The 20824-nt window shown below is 40.8% G+C and overlaps 1 protein-coding gene across 5 annotated transcripts in view; it reads right to left on the bottom strand.

The window, feature by feature from the left end:
* KCNIP1 (potassium voltage-gated channel interacting protein 1) overlaps window positions 1–20824 on the bottom strand; it is a gene marked incomplete at both ends in the record, with an annotated part of 442925 nt that overhangs the window by 53507 nt on the left and 368594 nt on the right. Inside the window, one exon of one of the 5 annotated variants that reach the window (XM_082323971.1) lies at window positions 7186–7294. The exons of the other annotated variants lie outside the window; for them this stretch is intronic. Coding sequence (XP_082180097.1) covers window positions 7186–7294 — 109 coding nt within the window. Of the gene's footprint in view, window positions 1–7185; window positions 7295–20824 lie in introns of those variants that run through there. 5 annotated transcript variants of the gene reach the window in all.

The raw sequence follows: 20824 nt of genomic DNA, 5'->3' as shown, positions 1-20824 counted from the left end.
TCAAAAAAAAAAAGAGAGCAAGGTTCTAAAATTGATAATACCCCAGAGGTTTGATGGCTTTTTTGTTTGTTTTAAAATATATTTTTACTGCCATATCTCACAGCCAGGGTCTCACTGTTTCTAGCCGAACAGTAAATAATTGCATAAACTCACTCAGACCAATATCCCATGAAAAAAAAACTGAGATCTAGTGGAGATGCTGAGGTTTAATAGTTGCAGTAAGAACTGTAACCCAAAATGTTGATCTACCAAATTGATTCAGCTCCCTACACTCTCATGAACCGGAAAAAATAATAATTTTGCACAGAGTCATGAAGACCTGGGCCTGATTACACACACCACCACAGTTTACACACAGCTTGGGGGCTAAAACCTTTCAAATTCACACTGCTGCAAGACATGGAAGTGGATGGGGCTGAGAGGGACGAGGCGGGGGAGGCTACTGTGCCCTCGGTAGTCTTCATACAGATGGGTAATGATCCAGGATGGCCTTGTCAAAAAATTCCTTATAGCAAAGCTGCTGATACCTGTAACATAACATAGTTACATGACTTCATGTATGAGGAAAGAAGTGTACCACTTGTATGCAGATGACCACACATGTAAGAGCAAGAGGAAAGTTTATCAAAGAACACCACCACCCAAATCTCCGTTCCCAGATCAAACTATTCATGTTTTGTATCAGAGTTCGTACTGAGCCACGCACAAAACATCCACCTTTCCTTGCAAAGAGCAGTCCTTAAAATACAGAAGTTCAATCATAATGGTAGGGCCAGTACAAGACTAACTTCACCTGAGGAGGTAAGGGAGTATTCTCACTTCGGTGGCATATTGCAACATATTATGTTGTATTATACAACTAACTGGGGTTTGCAGGAGTGCAATTGAGCAATCCTTAAGGCTAGCAATTGTTTTCTTTAAAATATTAAGGAGCCTTTACTTTAAAAGTTGTATAGGTCCCTGCCAAGAAGGCAGGTACATGAAATAATGGAAGCCATTTTCAGGAACTTTCACAAACATTTTATTTTTCACTCCCTTGCATTTAAAGGTGAAACTGTTTAATTTGCATTGTACTTCTCAGCTCATCTGAGTGAGCACGACTGAAAGTCAAGGTAGAAAAGTGCCATACTAGAACACAGTGCAGAAAACTTGAGAAACAAAATTGCAAGCAGCATGATCCAGCCAGCAACTGTCATTAGGTACACTGTTTATTAAACAAAAAAAATGGCAATTAATGTTGATGGAAAAGAACAAAAAGGAGACTGCATCAAGGAAACCAACAGAAACAGGATTCTACTGTGAGAGTAACTGAGGACTGGAGGATGCAGCGCACAGGCTCGGGTGCCTGCCACCCTGTGCTTCAGGGAAGATGTACTGTAATTATAGATTGCATTTTTATAACACCTCTCATTTGAGCCCTTTGAAGAGTATGAATAATAGTTGTTCTTATCTTCCTTATGAGGTAAAAATAATTGCATGAATACAACAAACGGAGGAATTAGCATAGCGGGGAAAGGAACTGGACTCTTGTATTTGTGTACTGCTCCGACGTCTGCCAGCACTGCCACTCCTGAGGCACTTCAGAAGCGCCTCCCAGCACAGCACCCTTCACAGAGGCTTCCCACCCTGCTTCACAGGGGCCGAAGTTACCTCTGGCTGATGGCGGAGGTTCACACCAGCTCTGCCTCTGTCTCTGGACAGGCTGGGGTGGCAGAAAGTGAACACATGGTTTCTGCCTTGGATGGCGAAGTCTGTACAAGGGTCAGAATAATTGGGAAGAAATCACTGGAAAGGATGTGAAGACTTATACTGATTCAGCTATAATACAGCCTCTGCATCATGTGGCATTAATGGGCTGAAACCAGCATTTTTGGTCCCTGTTACCTCATACCTGAGCACCTTCACAGGGGATACCCTGGAGAAGAAAGAGATTCCAGTTTCTAGTCTGCTCAAACCTCTCCCCTCTTTCCCTCTCTCTAAAGCGGGTCTGAAGTTCCCATCGGAAGCTAGAGGAAAGAACATGCTCTTCACAAGAGCTTTTATATAAGAATATCCCTATTCCACATTGGGATTAATCAATACCTTATTAAGTGATGAGAACAGCCCAGAATAGACATCTCACTGCAGGTTGGCTAGTAGCTGTAGCAGCTAGGCAATAAACAAGTTTGTAGAGCTGGGCTCAGAGAGCCAGAGCAGGAACCCTCGTCTGCCCCTTGTGCAGAATGGATCTCCTCTTCAGAGGCTTTAACCTTACTTAATTACTTACAACCATGCAGTACCTCATGAATGAAATCAATATCAGGTATGATTTCTCTTAGGCCATTCCCAGCCCCAGCACTTGCAACAGTACCACAATAATACAATTTGAGGCGACCAGTTACCAGATTATAAATCTTACATCTTTGTGGTTACTTAGGATCTGAACTCGGGCAGAGCTCCTGCTTCAGGATTGAGCTGGTTTTGCTCAGAGCTCAGCTGCTGACAAGTAAAGGCAATGTGAGGAACAAGCCTCTAGGTCTGAATTACATTAAGGGTTACTTGGTACAACAGTAAATGTCCATCTCCTCTCTCCATATAACACCATGTGCTGGACACACCACAGGGAAACACCTGCATGGAGAAAGACTAGGAGGCACTTATTCTAGCAAGGTTACAGGGAACTGGCTTTAAGACCACATCTCCATTGGCAATCCCATTAACACTCCTTCTCAGTGGCAACTGAAGTCTACCAATTGGCAGTATATTTTCTGGCATACTGTTGAATGTGAAATACACGTAGAGTAACAACCTCTGAAGCACCCGAGATAGCTGATTTGTAAATTTATTCAATCAAGAAAAATATTTGAGCACCTGCTTCTAATCTTATGTCATAAAATAAATGACTACAACTAAGAAAAGGAGTCTTTCCTGCATTAAAAAGCTAAATCCCTGACAATATACTTGATGGCATATTTTACTTCTTTTCAGGGTTTTGTACCCTGCCATTGGTATTACTGAATCAATACTGAACTAGTCCAAGAGCGCAATTCATATTTGCTCTGGATCTCTCTAATTTGAAGAAATATGATTTATGAATGCTTCAAGGGTGCCTAGAGGATGGATGGATGTTCAGCAAAGAAGCTGAGGTAAAGCCCAACTCATGAAACAAACATAGAGCCAGCATTTACTTTCACTTTACAGAGGTTTTTGGTCTCCAACCATAAGTTAGTACAAGGTTTCACCAGATGTTTCCCCAAATGACATGTAATACATATAATTGTTTGTGGATGCATCGTTGCACTTAAGAAAACAGATTTTCAACTCTTAGCCCACCCTTTTGGATGTGGTTGTGTGTAGCTCTTAGGAGCTGGGAATTAACCCAATGAGACTGCAGCAGCTCTCGGTCATAGCGCAGAATGGCAGCAAGGACACAGCCAACAAACACCAAACCCCGAAAGACAGAACAGTGAGAGAGAAGCATAAAGCAACAAGTCATCAACATTTCTAGATCTATTAGGGTCACAAAAAATTGCCCCATGCCTTGCAGAACTTTTCTCTTTAGTAAAACAAATTTTGCCTCTTAACTGTATCTAGACACTACCCTCCTCCTCCCCCCGGTTTTAATTAAAGCAAATGGGAACATTTTAATGAAGAATTCAGAAAACACAAACTGCAGCTGGCAAAGGTCTGATCTTAGTGGAGCTCTTCTGTTTGGCTGAGTTTTAGGGGATCATTTCCCATAGACTTGCTTCCCCTGCATTTCATAGAATCATAGAATCATTAAGGTTGGAAAAGACCCTTAAGATCGAGTCCAACCATTAACCTATCACTGCCAAGCCCACCAATAAACCATGTCCTCAAGGACCACGTCTACCCTTCTTTTAAATACCTCCAGGGATGGGGACTCAACCACTGCCCTGGGCAGCCTGGGCCAGGGCCTGACCACCCTTTCGATGAAGACATTTTTCCTAATATCCAACCTAAACTTCCCCTGGTGCAGCTTGAGGCTGTTTCCTCTCATCCTATCGCTTGTTACTTGGGAGAAGAGACCGACCCCCACCTCGCTACAGCCTCCTTTCAGGCAGTTGTAGAGAGCAATAAGGGCTCCCCTCAGCCTCCTCTACTCCAGACTAAACACCTCCAGCTCCCTCAGCCGCTCCTCACCAGCCTTGTGCTCCAGGCCCTTCACCAGCTTCGTTGCCCTTCTCTGGCCACACTCCAGCCCCTCCATGTCCTTCTTGGAGTGAGGGGCCCAACACTGAACACAGCACTCGAGGTGCGGCCTCACCAGTGCCCAGTACAGGGGCACTATCACCTCCCTGGTCCTGGTGGCCACACTATTCTTGATACAAGCCAGGATGCCACTGGCCCTCTTGGCCACCTGGGCACACTGCTGGCTCATGTTCAGGTGGCTGTCAACCAACACCCCCAGGTCCTTTTCAGCCAGGCAGCTCCCAGCCACTCCTCCCCCAGCCTGTAGCGTTGCCTGGGGGTGTTGTGACCCAAGTGCAGGACCCGGCACTGAGCCTTGTTGAATATTTCAGGTGGAACAAAAGAAATAATAATAATAATAATAATAATAATAGAAAATATTCTTTCCTATTGGTTTAATATTTTGTTTAAAAATGTTCAGTTTTAGGTTGTGCTGGGAGATTAGAACTGCCACCAACGTCTCTGGTTTTAGTCGTTTCCAGTCAAACACCTGAATGAACTAATAGCAAGAACAGGACCTCACCTCTGGAATATAACTAACAGAGAAGGTGGAACTGAGCAAACATGCAGCAAATTCTGAAATTTCACATTAGACTAATGAAGAATCAGCACTCAGGGTTTTTTTTGTGTGTGTGGGTTTTTTTTGTTTGTTTGTTTTGTTTTTTTTTTTTTTCTTTTTTTTTTTTCTTCTTCTTTCAACAGGACAAAGGAACACTGTTTAAGTAAGCCTGTTCCATCTGCAGGAGACAGAGTAATTCTAGTTCTAGAAAGGAATAAGAATATAGCCAATTTCGGTGTCTTATTTTAGTGTTATTACACACAGCCATGAGAAAGCACATGGAATTTCTAGATGTTTATAAATAAAAAGCAGTGATCATTTCTAGTGCATATAAAGATGTTAGAAATATTTATGTTGCAATATAAGCACTCACTGTACCTTTCCCATCACCACCACCTAGCACATCAAAGAAAACAGTTTAATGCCACCTTTAAAGATTTCCAAGTGATTGAAATCTGCACTGCACTACATTAATGACCACCTGCATTACATTAATATTACTATTTACACATCTAAGTAATTCTTAGCACTGGTGCAGAGTCAGAAGGGAAAAACACAAGCTCATAAAATTTAATGAGTACCAAACAAACATATCTTGGTCTCCAAGTGAACTATTTCGCAGCCAGAGAAAAAGAATTCCAACAAAAATTATCCCAAACTAAAAAGGTTTATAGTATCATGCTCCTGTACACTGTCAGGTAATCCATCAGCAATGAGGAACTATGTGTATCAGTAATTCTGACAGTGTTCCCTTACAAAGAGTTAAAAGAAAATGCTACACCCTTCTACACTTGTATGGATTGAATGATTATTGACTGATGACTGCAAACAAAACACGGCCAGAGCTGTTCAGTGAATACAAGTTGGGACTATTTGCTCACTTTTTCTCGTTTCATCTTTGAACAGACAACTTTCTCACCTGTCACATATTTGACTTTGCTGGGGAAACACTGGGGAGACTCTCCTGGGGAAAGCAATTGCTTTGCAAAGAGCAGACACTGGAATTACAGTGATTAGATCTGGAAAGAAGATATAAAAATGTTCTTGCTATTAAACAGGTAGCAATGCAATTGCCTCAGAATTTGACTTGACAGCTTATTTTAAGGTGAGCACTTCTGTTGCCATTATTTGAGATTAGTTGTCATTGTCAGGTATCTTAATTTATTTGTAATTATATAATTGAACTCCAGTGACATTCTAGGAGTAAACTAAAAGCTCCCAGGATATTAATTTTGTAATAGGATATATCAACATTCATGTAATGACAAATACATGCCAATTTACATCTTCTCTTAGTTTAAATAAAATAACTCTTTTATTTAGGCCAGTTTTCATATTTGTTCCTAATCCTGCAGGATGATTTCTAGGATTATGTGACAGCATTGATTTTACAGTTAACAAGGTTAAAATTCCATCTGCTTTTCTTGCTTTTAACATTATCCAGTAAAACATATTTAATATATAATTTTCCTCTACTTTTATTCAATCTTCTGTTAGCCTTAGCTAACCCATATTTTAAAGATGATATCTGAATAAAGTAACGTAGGTGTTTATGCTAATACTTTGTCATTACTATTTCCTTTGCTAGATAAACTTGGCACAGTTAGTGATCGAAGCAAGAATACACTCAGTGACTTGGGGGGTCTCTTTTTTTTTTTTTAAATCTCATTTTCTTCATCAAGAAGTTACTTTCTTTCAAAATTCAGTGATACCTACATCCCTTTATGAATAGATAATATGATCACCAAAGCTCACTTAAGTGTTAAAACACATATGTTTTACTCAGCCAGGAAAACCTTTAAGAAAAAAAAAGGTTCATTACATTGGTAAGATGAAGAGAGACCAAATCTTCCGGTTCAATACACGAAAACAGAAATATTTCTCCCTAGGTTATTTTGCCTCTGGTTACTTTGCTGAAGTGTCTAGAATAGCAAACACAGAGAAGTTTTGTTTTATTCACATTCTTTCTATCATGTCTTTCATCTGCAAATGTCACAACAGAATTCTTTTAGGTAGCCATATGAAATCACACACCTAATTATCAGCTGTGCTTCTATTATCCCAAGAGAGACTTTCCTTTTTCCAGGTTGGTACTAATTTATTTTCAACAGAGAAAAAGAATTAACAATAAGAAAAATTAATTAAGAAAATTGGATAAAATACTATGCAAGGCAAAAAAAAAAAAAAAAAAAAAAATCACAGCTTCAGATTCACTCCGGCTATGGTAATATACCAAAAGCAAAACAAAAGCATAAAGCATAATTCCCTCTTTGCAGCCTGTATGATTTTTAATAAAGACGAAGACAATATTGAGAATCAGTGCACTGACAGACAATGCTTTCCTTCCCACAGCCTATCTGCTACTTACAGTGGCTCTACTGAAACAGATTTCAACAAAAATAAACAGGAGCTGGAAAACTTGGAAGTTCTCTTACCATCTGACAAGTCAATTAGCCCGAGGTAGTGCAAAAGTTTCAGAGAGGAGCACACCACCACCACAATCCCTAAAGTCTGGAGTCCCTCTGACTCGCCTTTAGTCCACATCCTTTAAGGCACCACACAGATACCTACTGGTGTGCCTGCAAACAACTGGCAGACATCTAAAGCTGAGAAATCCTCGGTTTGAAGCTTTTCTTCCTGCTGCTCAGCTAAGCGTACAGCACATTTCCCTCTCCCCCCCTCCCATTCTCACACTCCCTCTGTTTCTCAACCTCCCCCCCTATTTCTAGCTCTCCTCTTCCCCTCTCTCTCTCACTTGCTTTTTTTCCCTTTTTTTTTTTTTAAACATGCAAGCAATTCTGCATTTAACAGTAATCTATGGTTTTATTTTCTTTCACTTCAGGGTAATTCTCTCAAGAGTTTACTCTGCCCCTGAACAACTTAGCACTGCGCTGCTATCCTCAGCAACATCTCACACAATTTCTTTTTTTTTTTTTTAAATATCTGTGATACCAGTCAATTTTTGCATTTGGGATTTTCTCAGTAATCCTGCCAGCGCAGATGCTTTTTGTCAATGACTCTTCTGTACTGCATAAGAGAATATGGCACATCGTAGGGGAGAAAAGGAAAGGTCTTTCCCTTTCTTAATTCCTCACCCCACCGACATGCTGGGGTATACATAAACGCACGTCCCGCAGACACGTGTACACCCCTGTAGAGCCCAGGACCTACACAGCAATTCTGTTTGTAAGCAACAGCTCCAAACTCTCTTTCTCTGGGTTACCAGCTGGAGAGCAAAGAGTGCATTTTGCTGGCCTTTAACACATAACCAGACATCAGTGTGGACCTGCGCTGGCCTGGAACATGCATCCTTTGCAGGCAGCTAAGGAAGAGACAGATGCACTTCACACTTGTTCTTCTTTGCGGTTTCACCAGGCTGCTGGCATGGGGTAGCACTGCAGGTTGCTCTCAAGTGAAGTCAATTATGTATTTCTCCATTATCACCACAGATGAGTAAACCCTTGGCAGGTTGAGTGTTTTATCAGGATGGCAGGTGCAAGATTGCAACACCAGTAAAAGCCGGATTTTTCAAGCATTTTCATTAGCCAAAGATGCTGGTATGCCCCATGTGGGATGTTCAGGAGAACAGAGATAGCCAATGCCTTTTATTTTATGGGACTCAGAGGCTGTCATTTCCCCCACGCTGCTCCCACACTTCCACCCTGCTCCTGGCGAGCAGTAGCTCCCTTTCCCCCCAGTCCCGGATGAGCAGGGCAGGCTGGCCTTCATCCCGCCACGCTGCTCCCATAACCTCTTCTGATGCTGCCTCTGCCTTAAACGACTGCTGAACAATAACATCAGGCGCAGAACCCCAAAGGGATTTTGTTTGTCACATTAACTAATGCACTTGAATTGCTTAGATGTGTTCATATTAAAGCCAGGTTGGAGGTGCAGAGTACTCATCCGTACTTGAGTGATCAAGTCAACAAGTAACGAACGCTTTAATTGAATTTAAGCTTTGTTTTTTGTATGCAGGTGGCCAAGGAAGAGATCACACTTGCAAATGCGTTATTCACGAGGGTTCTCTGTCACTGGCATCTACCTATCCAGGGCTCAGTGGCATTATATCAAAGTCACTTCTATCGATGAATACTTCAGACCAAAGAATATTTTTTGTACTCTGTAGCATCTGCCACGTTAGGTTTTCATTGCCCTGGCTCTATGACTAGCTATGATGCCACATTATGGTTCGTATTTCCCAGATTAACATATTCAGCTTTAAAACTATCAAGAAACTGAAATCACTGCACTGTCAAATCTCTCCCAGGCAAGGAGAGGAGAATTTGAAGGAGAAACATGTGATAAACAAACCTCGAAACATTTAGATAATTCTTGGTTTACCATGTCCTGTTTCCATTGAAAAACCAAACACCGCTACCACAAAAAAAAAAAAAAAACCAAAACAAAAAAAAACACCAAACCAGCCCCAACCAACCAACCCCACCACCACATTAAATTTGGTCAGGCATATTGACTACAAAAATAACCAGGTTCCTTCATGCCTATAGAAGAGAGATTTGACAGATTTACTGGCTGCCTGGTAGACTTTGCACTGTGTTCTCTGACCCCCAAGTTAACCCATCTTAAAGAATGCACAGAATGAAAGAGCCCACCTGCCTCACCCACTCATTCCCAGGCACATTATTTACTTGCAGATATATCTAATCACACAGTTTCTTCCCAGCAATTCCCTCCCGAATCTACTAATTACCGCAAAAAAAAGGCAAAACTAAAGAATGATGATATGATGAGCAATGAAACTCAAAAAGCCTGGCTTCCTACAGGTATGCCTTGCAGGTCTACAGGTTTCCCACCATCATGTCCCACCTCTGCATATTCAGAAGCCCTGCAGCAGCACCTTAGCGAGAAGCAAGGGGAAGGGCACGAAAAACTGGTAGTTCCGTTGTTTGTATTACTGCAATTTATGCCAAGTCTAACATTTTTGATTCTTTAGGTGTTCCTGATGTAAGCAACTGCAAAAGAACATTTGGGTTTGGTTCCTAGAGTCCTCATTGCATGAAGACCTCATGCATGCCAGAAGCTCACAATCCTTTAGACAGTATATATCATGCTGTCAAAGCCAAATAATGATTTTTGTGAGGTTGACTCTGTTTTTAAACAGGCTTGGAGGGAATATTGAAGGAAAATTTTTCCATTTAGGACCTTCAGACTGGTTTGGGATCACCTTGAAGCCAGCAGTTCTTCCTGGATGCTGTTTCTTCTCCCTCATTTCCCAAAACTTCCCTCCTTCCAGGCATTTAGCTCATTCTTCACCTGCTTGTTACTGCCCTGAGAACCAAGACTCCTTATGTTAGGGACGTGTTGGTGTCACGTTGTACTAACCTTTTATGGAAATTGCTACTAGTTGCCTGACAGGCAGAGCACCAGGTCCCTCCGTCCGTCCATCCATCCATCTTGGAAGCCACATACTGACCTACCATTATGGCATACAATTAATTAAAACAAATTGGCTTTCTGCTGCTATTTAAACATTCGAATCATCAGGAGTGACCGACTAGAGAGTTGGCTACAGATGCCTTACGGGAGGCAAATCCTATGGAGCCAAATACTTATCCGTGTTTTAACCACTATAAGAACTACTTGTAGATAGTATAGATATAAAAGATAGCATCTTTCCTCAAAAGCTTACCCCCCCAGCTTGGCCCATTAGTTACAGCAACGCTCATTCTTTACTGTAGGATTGAGCTAATGAGAGAAATCGATTCCATGATTTAAACCAAAGAAAGGCTACTCGCTTTAGTTCTCCAACAGAAATTTGCACAAAAACGGAGGATCATCAACTCTTAACAAGAGGCAGAAATATTCATCAAGAGTTTATTAGGTATTTTATTTGACTCACTCCTGGAGCAACGAGGAAAAACTCAAACGAAACCAATGCTAAACAAATAGTGGGATTCAACATTTTTTGTTTCTACAGCCTAAAAAACATTCTGCAGATCTGCAGCAGCTTTTGGATCAATGCTTCCCAAACATTCGTAAATCTGCTGCAAAATACATACTGTTATCCTCAGAGAGAGTGGCACAAAGGACTAAGTGATTTTAACTAGAATCACACATAAAATAAATAGCACAAACTAGAGCGCCTGGTTTTCTACCGTAGCCACTGAACAACAGATTTTGTAGAACAGCAACTGGAAGAACATTTTTCTAGTTCTATACGGACAAGGTTAAGCTCACCAGTGAAGCAGTAAGCTTTATTTTTGCCAAATCCTAAAAAAGAGGAAGGTAAACAGCCAAATGTTTAAAATACCAGATGTCTTGATAATAGAGATACATATTCTTGCTAATGCCTAGTGTACATATATCTCACGTGCAGCAAAAGGGGTTGAATGCCTCAATTAACTGTGAAAAAGGGTATGCATGATGTGTGCCCTTTGGGAACATCAGTAGGAACTTTATAAAGATCAATCAAAATAGCATGTAATGAAAAGGATTTTGTGTAATAAAAGAATTGCTATGATGAATCATATAAATGATTTATGTAATCTATAATCAGCTCTTAAAATTGGTTGGGGGAAAAATACATCATGTGAAGGTGCAAAAATTACAGCAAAACAGAGAATAATATTCCCCACAGCAGAAGCTTCTCCTGGTGACCAAGCTATTTGGAACACATTTATGCTTTCAAAGAGGAGAATTTGTGCCCTCGCTTTGTTTTAAAACAAATACAGCATGACATGTTCTCATTATCCACACCTTTAAGAAAACTCCAGTGGTATTCTATGATTAGCCTGGTATAAAACCCTAAATATTAAATTTGTGTCATTTTGATTGAATATTCCTTTGCTCTCGTGTTATGATAAGGAATAAGCAGGAACATCGGATTGATTCTGCTTGTACAGTTCATTATTGCAAGTATCTCTAGAACACCTCTGTTTATGGATCTTCTGACACTTAGCAGTCCTGAACAGTCTTCTCACGTGGCTATTGTCCATAAATCTATTTTCATTGCAGATCTCTGAAGCCCTTCCACTTCTGTTGTATTTTAGCAATAGCATAATGAGATCATTCACAGTATTGCAGGTGGCTACATTATCAGAAGTATGAAATTACTATTCCATACATATTTATCCAATATGATTTCCTTTGTGCGTGCATAAAGTTAGTGGGTTTTATTGCTGTTTCGATTTTAAGCTAAGCAAACCAAAATGAAAACCAGGCCTTTCTCATGAGTAATTTTAACTTGCCTAGTGTCGAGCAATGATATTAACTGCCTAAATTGCAGCTTTTATCACCTTGCCTTGGTCAACAGTCATTCATCTGCCATGTTCACCACAGGTGATTAAGCCCTTTCAGTGTTTCTCAGATTTCTCTGAATCTGACTAGCCCTAAGTGATTTGTGCCATCTGCAAATTGCGTGGAGAGAAAACCATTGATTGATAGCTGCTGACTACAATTTCAAAAAAAAAGTTATGCTATGAGTAAGTTAGCAAATCTGATATTTAAGTGATTGACAGTTTAGGGCCCCCATCTAAAGTACGGGCAATCTCCCGTTAAATTGACAGCCATTCGGTGACAATGAGCTCAGGTCCCTTCCCATTTGCACCACTACAATTCCACCCTGACCCCTCTGCCTTTGCAAATTAATTTGGCTTCATATCACACTTGTGTTTCCCAGCAGTTATTCACCAGCTAGGAATGTTTTTGGAAGTCCTGGCTAATTACCAGTTATTATTTTTGTCACTAGAGATACATTCTGTATAATGATAGGTGAACCACAAATGTCTCATTAGTTGGTTCAGCTAATACAGAAATTTGGATGCTTTTCTGTTAGTGCTGCACAGGGAGATGGGAATAAGGAGCTCAGTTCCTCAGGCTGCCATTTCCTCGCTGTGTGAGTGCAGGGAAGTAACCGGCAGATGAACCCTTGTCCTGACATAATATAAATTGTTCTGCTATAACAAAACCAGCTATAATTCCATCGGAAATTTCCCCCTTAGTTCAATTCTTCTGATTCATGTGAAGGAGCTACTACCTTTGTTCTGTCAACATCTCCCGGCTTGCTGGCGATGGTATGATGTTGTTGGGTCTAAGGACCCGTGGAAAACTTATGCAGAGAAGCAGGGAAACCCCACACATTTTTCCCCCTTAAGAGGAGTGTTTTGAGCTAGTGATTCCCAGCCTTCTGTGAGCGTATTACCACAACTCACACTGCCAACTTTGAAAAATACAGGAATATCTTTGAAATATTCCAGAAATCCAATACATCGTTACTGACTTTATCTAGGCCAGTTAGAAGTACAGACAAGAACATTCTGCCTTGAAGGTACCACAAACTGCTGAATGGAGGACTTTGCCTTACTCTGGTCCTCATGATGGCAAAAGCTGGTGAGTGTTAATGATGCACACATAGGTCAAAGTTAAAGCAAGCTTCTTCTCAAGCTACAAATCGTGAGAAGACCACCAACTAGTGAAGAAACCATGCAACCTTGAAGGACTAACTTGAACCACAGTTCACATGCACAACTGTCTGAAATTGGGTAGTATACAATCAAGGCAAAATATAATTAATGAAAGGGTAATAAGAACCTGTCCTGACTATTAAATATAATTGACAGGAATTCAGGCAGGCTCTATTGCACTTTCCCCCTTCTATTTAACTGGTTTTCACCTATTTCTCTCCATTTTTATTTGTGAACCAACAGAGCTGCGTGAACCACAGCAGCAAAACCAAAACCAGCAGCCTCCTCTAAGATCACAGATCACTATCAGACTTGCAGAAGTGCAACGGCTGCTCTCAGGACTGACCCAAGGAAGTTCTCCAGCACCAAACTTGCTTTCTTTTCAGTGCTGTTGTTTAGGCTGGATGAACTGCTTAGCAACTGCTTAACAACCTCAGCCGCGCTAGGAGAGGACATAGGGAAAGGCTGCAGGACTGTTCTCATTGTCCTACTTTTTAAGCAGACAACACAAGTTGAGGAGGACACATGCTGTGAGGAAAAGAAGAGTAGGGGAGAGGAAGTGGAAAGTTAAAAGAAGAAACAGCGCAAGAGGGTATTTCAAGTCTGAAACAAGGAACACTGAAGCAGGAGATAAAACGTGAAGAACAGATCTGGGAGGGACAGGGATGGGGCTATGTACAACCTGAAACTGTGCATAAAAATATAAACCCTAATGTTTCAATTATACTGGGGGCTCATTCTCCACACGGGGAAAATGGCACTGCAGCAGTCCATGCAGCCAGCCTGTGCTGAGCCCCACATGCAGCTCAGCGTTTCCCCTGGAACCTGTACTCAGAGGTGAGCGCTCTTCTCATCAGCAAATACGCGTAACTGATGGCAGTAAAGAGCAGCCAAAAGAAGCTGTTAAAACCCACAATCTCCAGAAGACAGATGTGCTTTGCAGTGGCAGTGTCTTGCTTACTGGATTTCTGCCACAACCAAGAGGAGATGTGACCCCTCCCTTGTGGCACTGGCGATAACCATTTCCAGGACCCGAGCAGTAAAGAGGCATAAAGCTAAAAGCCTCTGCTATCAAGTCAGGCTGCAGTGATTTTCTCATCATAGATGGATTTTCCCCCATATTATATATTTCCCATGGGCATCAGCTTGTCACAGCTTCATTCCCAGTTTTAATAAAAGTGATTATTAACAATGCAGAACCTCTGCTCTCAGACTTTTTCTCTAATGGGCTTTGTTTTTCCAGATTCCTATTGAATTAAATACATGAGAATGACAATGAACAGGTAGGGTCCTGTCCCGTCCACCCACTCTCCTGCCCCCAAGGAAGAAAGAAAAAAAAAAACAAACACAACCACACCCAACACCAAAACCAAAACAAACAAACTTAGAAGATCATAAGTTTACATCACAGAAAACTGATGCAGGATGAATCACAGGTTAAAAATTAAACTTGCTTAACATCAATCATACCCAATTATTTGACATAACTGCATTTATTATTTACAGTTTCTACAATGACAAATATACCTTTCCAATGAATGTCAGCTTGCTGATAACTGCTAAGATGTTCCTTCTGACCAGGTCTTTTGAATATTCCAACCTTATTGGTAAAGGAAAAACCCCTGAGGGATAAAACCAGTAAAACCATCCAGCACCACATATGCTTTACTACTCTCACATTCCTCTCCCTGAAGGATCTTCTCTTGACATCAGTTACAGCAAAAGATTATGGAGCTGGTTATGGGGGTTTTCACTAAAATTAGGTGAATCTACTGGTGCCTCCAGGCACTTTATAATTTTACAGAAATGTTAGTTGGAGGAAATACCAGATATCACCTACTCCAGTCTGCTGGCCAGAGGAAGAGCTGCCTCACTGCCAGCAGAGCACTTGCCAGACTAGCCAAGACAGTAAAGACCTCCAAGGATAGTGAGCCCACCGCCTCTGAGACGGCTGCTCGCGCCAGTGCTGCATCACTCTCCTAGGGAGGAGGTTTCTCCTAATGTTCAATCTAAATCTCCTACACTGCCACTTGCAGCCACTGCCTCTTCTGTTATAAAAATATATATCTTTCAACAGTGCATGCATAGGGTCACCTGTAAGCCACAAGCCTTCCTCCAAGCTGTCCAGCTTTTGCCCATGGGAAAAAACATCCAGGCTGCTCTTTGCAAGGCGGCATTTAAAGCCAATGCTTTGAGTGTGTTTTTTTAGAGAAAGCCCTTGAGCACGGACCAAGTCATTTTGCCGCAGTCTGTTCTGCTCCATTGCTGCCATCCAAAACCTTTTAATTACCCCAAGAAGGGCTGGGCTACAGGCCAACAGTACAGGCTCTTCCCCATCTCATCAAAGCACTTTCAACTAAGATGCAGAGAGTTTAGTTTCCTGTATCAGTGGGCCAGTCATAAAGTTACCTATTATTTCAAAGTTCCGACTGTAAAATGCATAGAAGGGAGCATTTTCTGAGAGGTTAACATCAAGGCTATCTTCCAATGTGGTCTGATCAGCAAACAAAGAAAGTGCTGGTTTGGATCATAGCTCTGAAGGTTACATGTCTGACTGCAGAATAGGATTAGAAACATCAGGAACTGTAAAATACATTTTGGCAACGTTTCACACATTGCCTGGCTACTCAAGCCTTCATATGTGATTCAGTCTCTAAGAACGCACAGAGACGGGAGGGTGGCTTTGCACCTTTAAGAGCAGTGGGACTTCGCACTAGTCTAGAGGGCAACAGAATCCAAGTAATAATAAAAAGACAGTAAAAAGAAATTTCACTTTTGGAACTCTGAGAGGTTTCTAGGAACAGTCGCAAATTTGGAGAAGGAGAAGAATGCCAGGAAGCCTGGTCTTCAGAAGCAGTTTGCATCGCTCTCGAAAAGCCATGGAACTACATTGAGTGCCATAGGATACATCTCTGTTGGTGACACCTGTGCCAAGCAGATGATTAGCAGCTCATTTCTTTGTCTCATTAAAGGTCTATGTAGTTACTTAAGCAGTGTACTAAGGAATATGATTACATTTCCCGTCATTCCACTATGGTAACACATAATTTAGTCAGCCATACAGTCATCACAGTTCCAGTGGTCTCCAATCAAGACATTGGCTTCTCCCCCCTTATTTACCTGTTTCCCTTTATTTCTAAGTAGTGAACTGAAGAATCAGTCTGTTCAGTGCATTTTTTTTCCTCATACTCTTGTGGATTATTAAAGTATGCTCTTATTTTTGCATGAGAATTATGCAAAATATTGCCCAGTAAAGATAATATCATACATTTTTCTTAGTTACAACATATGTATTACAGGCTTAGGCACTGAGCAACACTCCCCACTTGAAGAAAACTGTTCCTTTGCCTGTTACTTAAACCATGTTGTCTCACCGCTTTTCATGCTGTTCTGGATTTCTTACTTTTAAGTGTCCTCAAGCAATGAATACATGCACACAGTTTTCTAAATAAGCCTGTATTTCTTTCACTTACTGATCTGTGTATGAGGAAATAACCTTTAGTCTCATTGACTCTTTACAGGCATCTCATCCTCATTGTACCATCTGTGTATTACTTGCACTTGAGTTTTTATTTTATCATCTGTAATTTGTATTCCTGTTCTCCCCTCAGCTTGGAAGATTTAATTAGTTATTTGCATAATTATTCTGCAAAAGATAGTGCCACAAAAATAACGTTACAACTAGGAGATCAGAATAATATATTCACGGAGGAATTATGAAACTGTACAAAACTAACCATATTTTAGATACATCACAGTGAATTATGAAATAGTACAAAACTATTTTAGATACATCATAGTCTCAAATCACAGCATCCTGAAAACGTTTGGAAACCTGGGCCAAGTAGCAAAACTCTCAGCAATTAATGCTTTGCAATGAAACAGAAACCAAGAACAAAAAGGTCAATTTATAAAGCTAACATCTGAAGTTAAACTTTCTAAAGAAGTAATATCAAGTCTGCAAAGTATAACATAGACAAAACAAAAACTAAAAAAAGAAGTTTATGCTGGAGTTCTACATACACGGAAAGTAGGCAGAACTCTTGGAGGGCTCTCTGAAAAGGGGGATGGTTTTGCTTCTGCCAGCACAGCTCCAACTATTAGCTGCATGACAGCAGTTTCATGTAGCTTGCCCTCGGTATAGGGGTCAGCTCTCCAGGGTTTACCAGACTGCCTCCGATTCATGAACTATAGTTTAACTGCTCCTCTAGTGGCACCACTATTTAAATTCTGCTTCTGGGCACAGCACAGATAGGCTGACATTCATGGAAATATGAAAGGTCTCATCAACAAAGCACTTGAAGAGCTGCAATACAGGTGCACATGACAGAAACTATATTTAGAATGTTAAAGCTAAGCAGTAGCCTGAGATAATCAACGTCCTTCAAGCCTCTTCTCTTACGTGTGTCTAAAAATACTCCATTCCCAAGCAAGCTGGACACTGGTGATGGAGCCCGCATCCTACTCGCTCCCACACTGCTGCTACCAGTCATACAGCGGAGAAAAACAAAAGGAAAACAATATAGCAACGGCATATATGGTCTGTACAGGGGAACTGCAAGGACGACACGGGAGAGAGTCAACCTCAGAGATAAGCCCTTCAATAAAATCAGGAGATCAGGAAGAAAAGTAAAATGCTGAAAGTACATCAAAAGATATGAGATGCATAGAAAAAAAGCAATCGGGATAATGAAGGTGCCAGGGGTTTTCTGCAAGCAGATTTACATTCAGAATTTAAGCTGAAATTCAAGGGCATAAGCAAACTGAAGTAGATTTATGGCTATAATGTCACATCTGGGAAAGGGCAGCACAGGTGAAAGAATGATTTGTACACAGTGCATCCCAGGTCTGTAAATATTCATTTTTGGGGCGCACTATGTGTCATACACACCTCAGCAGTTAGAATACTCCCCCAATAAGCCACAATCCTCCTGAATAACTCTATGTATTACAGTTGCATTTCCATAGTTGAAGAAGATATCAGAAGTATAGCTGGGGGGGGGGGAAAAGGTGAATTTCTTCAAAGTCCTCAACGTGCACAATTCAAAGCCTAACTTTTTTTCCAAGAAAGTACAAGACACTTGAGAGCCAGCTCTTGATAAAAGAAACATTCATCTGCATGGAAGTGTTTGTTGGATCTTGTCGCAGAGGCACTTATCTGAAGCAGAAGAGCTGCGCATCTCTTGGGCTAATCCCAGTGTCAAATGGGACTAAACCAGGGTCCAGTAAAGAGGGACAGTGCATTTTAAAAGTGCTGGACCTTGGGACCGGAGGGTTTCTTCCCATGTCTGCAGAAGAATGGCAATTACGTAGGCTCCTACCAAAGAGGTCTCCAGGGGCAGCTACTATACTGCAGGACAATACTAACGCTGGTGCTATGAGCCAAACAGTTTACCCTGTGTGTGTCTATACACATATAAAAACTCATCACATGGTCATTTATATATACATATATCATTTGTACTATGCCATTTCTTAATAAAAATCAAGTACACAGCATGCAAGGTATGAAGATGAAAGGCCAAATCCCATTGTGAATTGTGCTGGTCCAGTTCCGGTGTCAATCCAAATTTTGGTCAGTTCAAGCACAGGAAGATCATTGCTCTTCAGAACATTATACCTGACTATCCAAAGAGCTTTTTAAGGAAAAGTTGATTAAATATCTCCATATCAAGTAACTAGATATTTTCATGGTAGTCCATAGTATTCGCTGGAGATTTTAATAGACCTCTGTCTCTACTTAAATATTCCTGCCAACTTGCTGATTGGAACACATTGTAATTAAAGGGAAACAGTATGATAGAGGACATTACTTTCCCCTCCCTCCCTGCAAGTTAATTAAACTGCAGTTATTAATTGCAAGGTACATCCTCGTGAAAAAGTGCAATGCTTAATTGCCATTATTAAACTAAATATCAGTTTGGATACATCAGTGGATGCTTTGCTGCTGCTCAAACGTATCATAGCTCAGGCCTAGAGGGTAATACACTTAGATGAAATGAAAGGGTATTTCAGTTGTCGGTGCTTATTCCGTTCAGAGCTCTTTCAGGCAAAGAACAAACCCAAAATCTAGCAATGATGCCAAATTATTTCCGGAGGTATTGGAGATGATAGTTTAGTTAATCTAAAACACAAAACAGTCTTCAGTACATTGAAAAAATCCTTGGCTGGAGCTTTCTCTATCCTAAAGCATTTTACATTCACAGCAAGTAGTTAATTATGATTAACTCTTTTGTTAATCATCAGGAAACCATGCACTACAATAAACTTGTTTTCCTGTAAGATTTATCCCTCTGGTTACAGCTTAAAAATTTTGAACAAAAGTATTGATATGAATTCTAGAGATCTATCTCTAGATACATCTCTGCCATTTCCAGAGAGAAGGAACAGATGGCACAACATCCAAGCACTTAACTCTTCACTCAATAAGGAAGTACTGAGCAGAATGGCATTTCCAGCTGGCCTTGAAAATTGAAGGATGCTTCTCTGCAGAAAAAGAAAAGCATGCAGGAAAAACATTTGGGAAATGAAGGCAGGAGGTGGTCTTCCAATTCTGGCAGACCATGAAGTCATTCTGCCAGTTTAGGCTTCTTAGAGAGAACTACAGCACTTTGGTGATGCAAATTTAACCATTTAAGCAACTATATGAAGGTTTAGTTTGCTTGAGGGAAGCTAGATGCTCTATGCCAAGAAAACACCCTGTTTCCTACCCTCCATTCCCAGCATTTTGTGTAATACTTGGTTATCAGAAAGGTAGCCTTTACAGACAGGCCACTGCCTAGAGCTGAATCGGAACAGAGGCTCCGCTGGCATGATTAGCATCTTTCTGCATAGTTTCACCATTTCAGCTGTACGGGCTACTTACAAGAAGGATTGTTTTTAGATTAAAAACAAATATGTTCATCTGTATCGTAAGGCATCATGGAAAAACCCATACATCACAATTACTTTTTTGGGGAAAAAAAATACATAAATATATTCGTGAATATGTGAAGCTGTGCGAGCCTGAACACTGTTTGCAAGACTCTCAAATCATCCAGTTCCACAAAGTACACTAATCCTGATTCAGTTGCTAGCTCCAATATCATCAAACCAGGAAAGTGGAAAACTACTTGATTTCACAGCTAAGCACATAGGCAAATTGGCATGGATTCTACTAAATAATTGATCTGAACAGGAAGGAATTTTCTAGTGTCTAGTTTGTTTCCCAGATTGGAAAGCTACAATCTTTTGTGCTAACAGGCACAAGAATTTGATTCCTGTGCATTTCTCCTGAATACCAAGTAGGTAGTCTGTAGCTCTTAGAATATAAGCACCAGTAAGCATTAATACTTAGGTTTCTTCAGACCTGGGTATAAACTATTTTCCAGTGGTATATATATCTCTATCTCTCTCTCTATCTTCCTGAACAACGGAAGAGTGCCTGGAGAGTCAGTTAAGAGCGAAATAGCATCTTCTCAAATAACATCAACTCAAATCTACTAAAAATTTCACTGTTATAACTCTAGAAAGAGAAGGTGAAGTTAGCATATTTATTCAATACATTCAGTTCAGTTTATACAGTAATTGTGCTCAGAGGGGGCATTAGACAGCACATAGACCTGGAAATGCCATACAACAGCCTTAAAGTTTAAGCGTCAGCTGAGGATTC

This window comes from Platalea leucorodia (assembly GCF_965183815.1).
Source record: "Platalea leucorodia genome assembly, chromosome: 11".
NCBI lineage: Eukaryota > Metazoa > Chordata > Aves > Pelecaniformes > Threskiornithidae > Platalea > Platalea leucorodia.
This window is presented reverse-complemented; position numbering and strand designations above follow the sequence as displayed.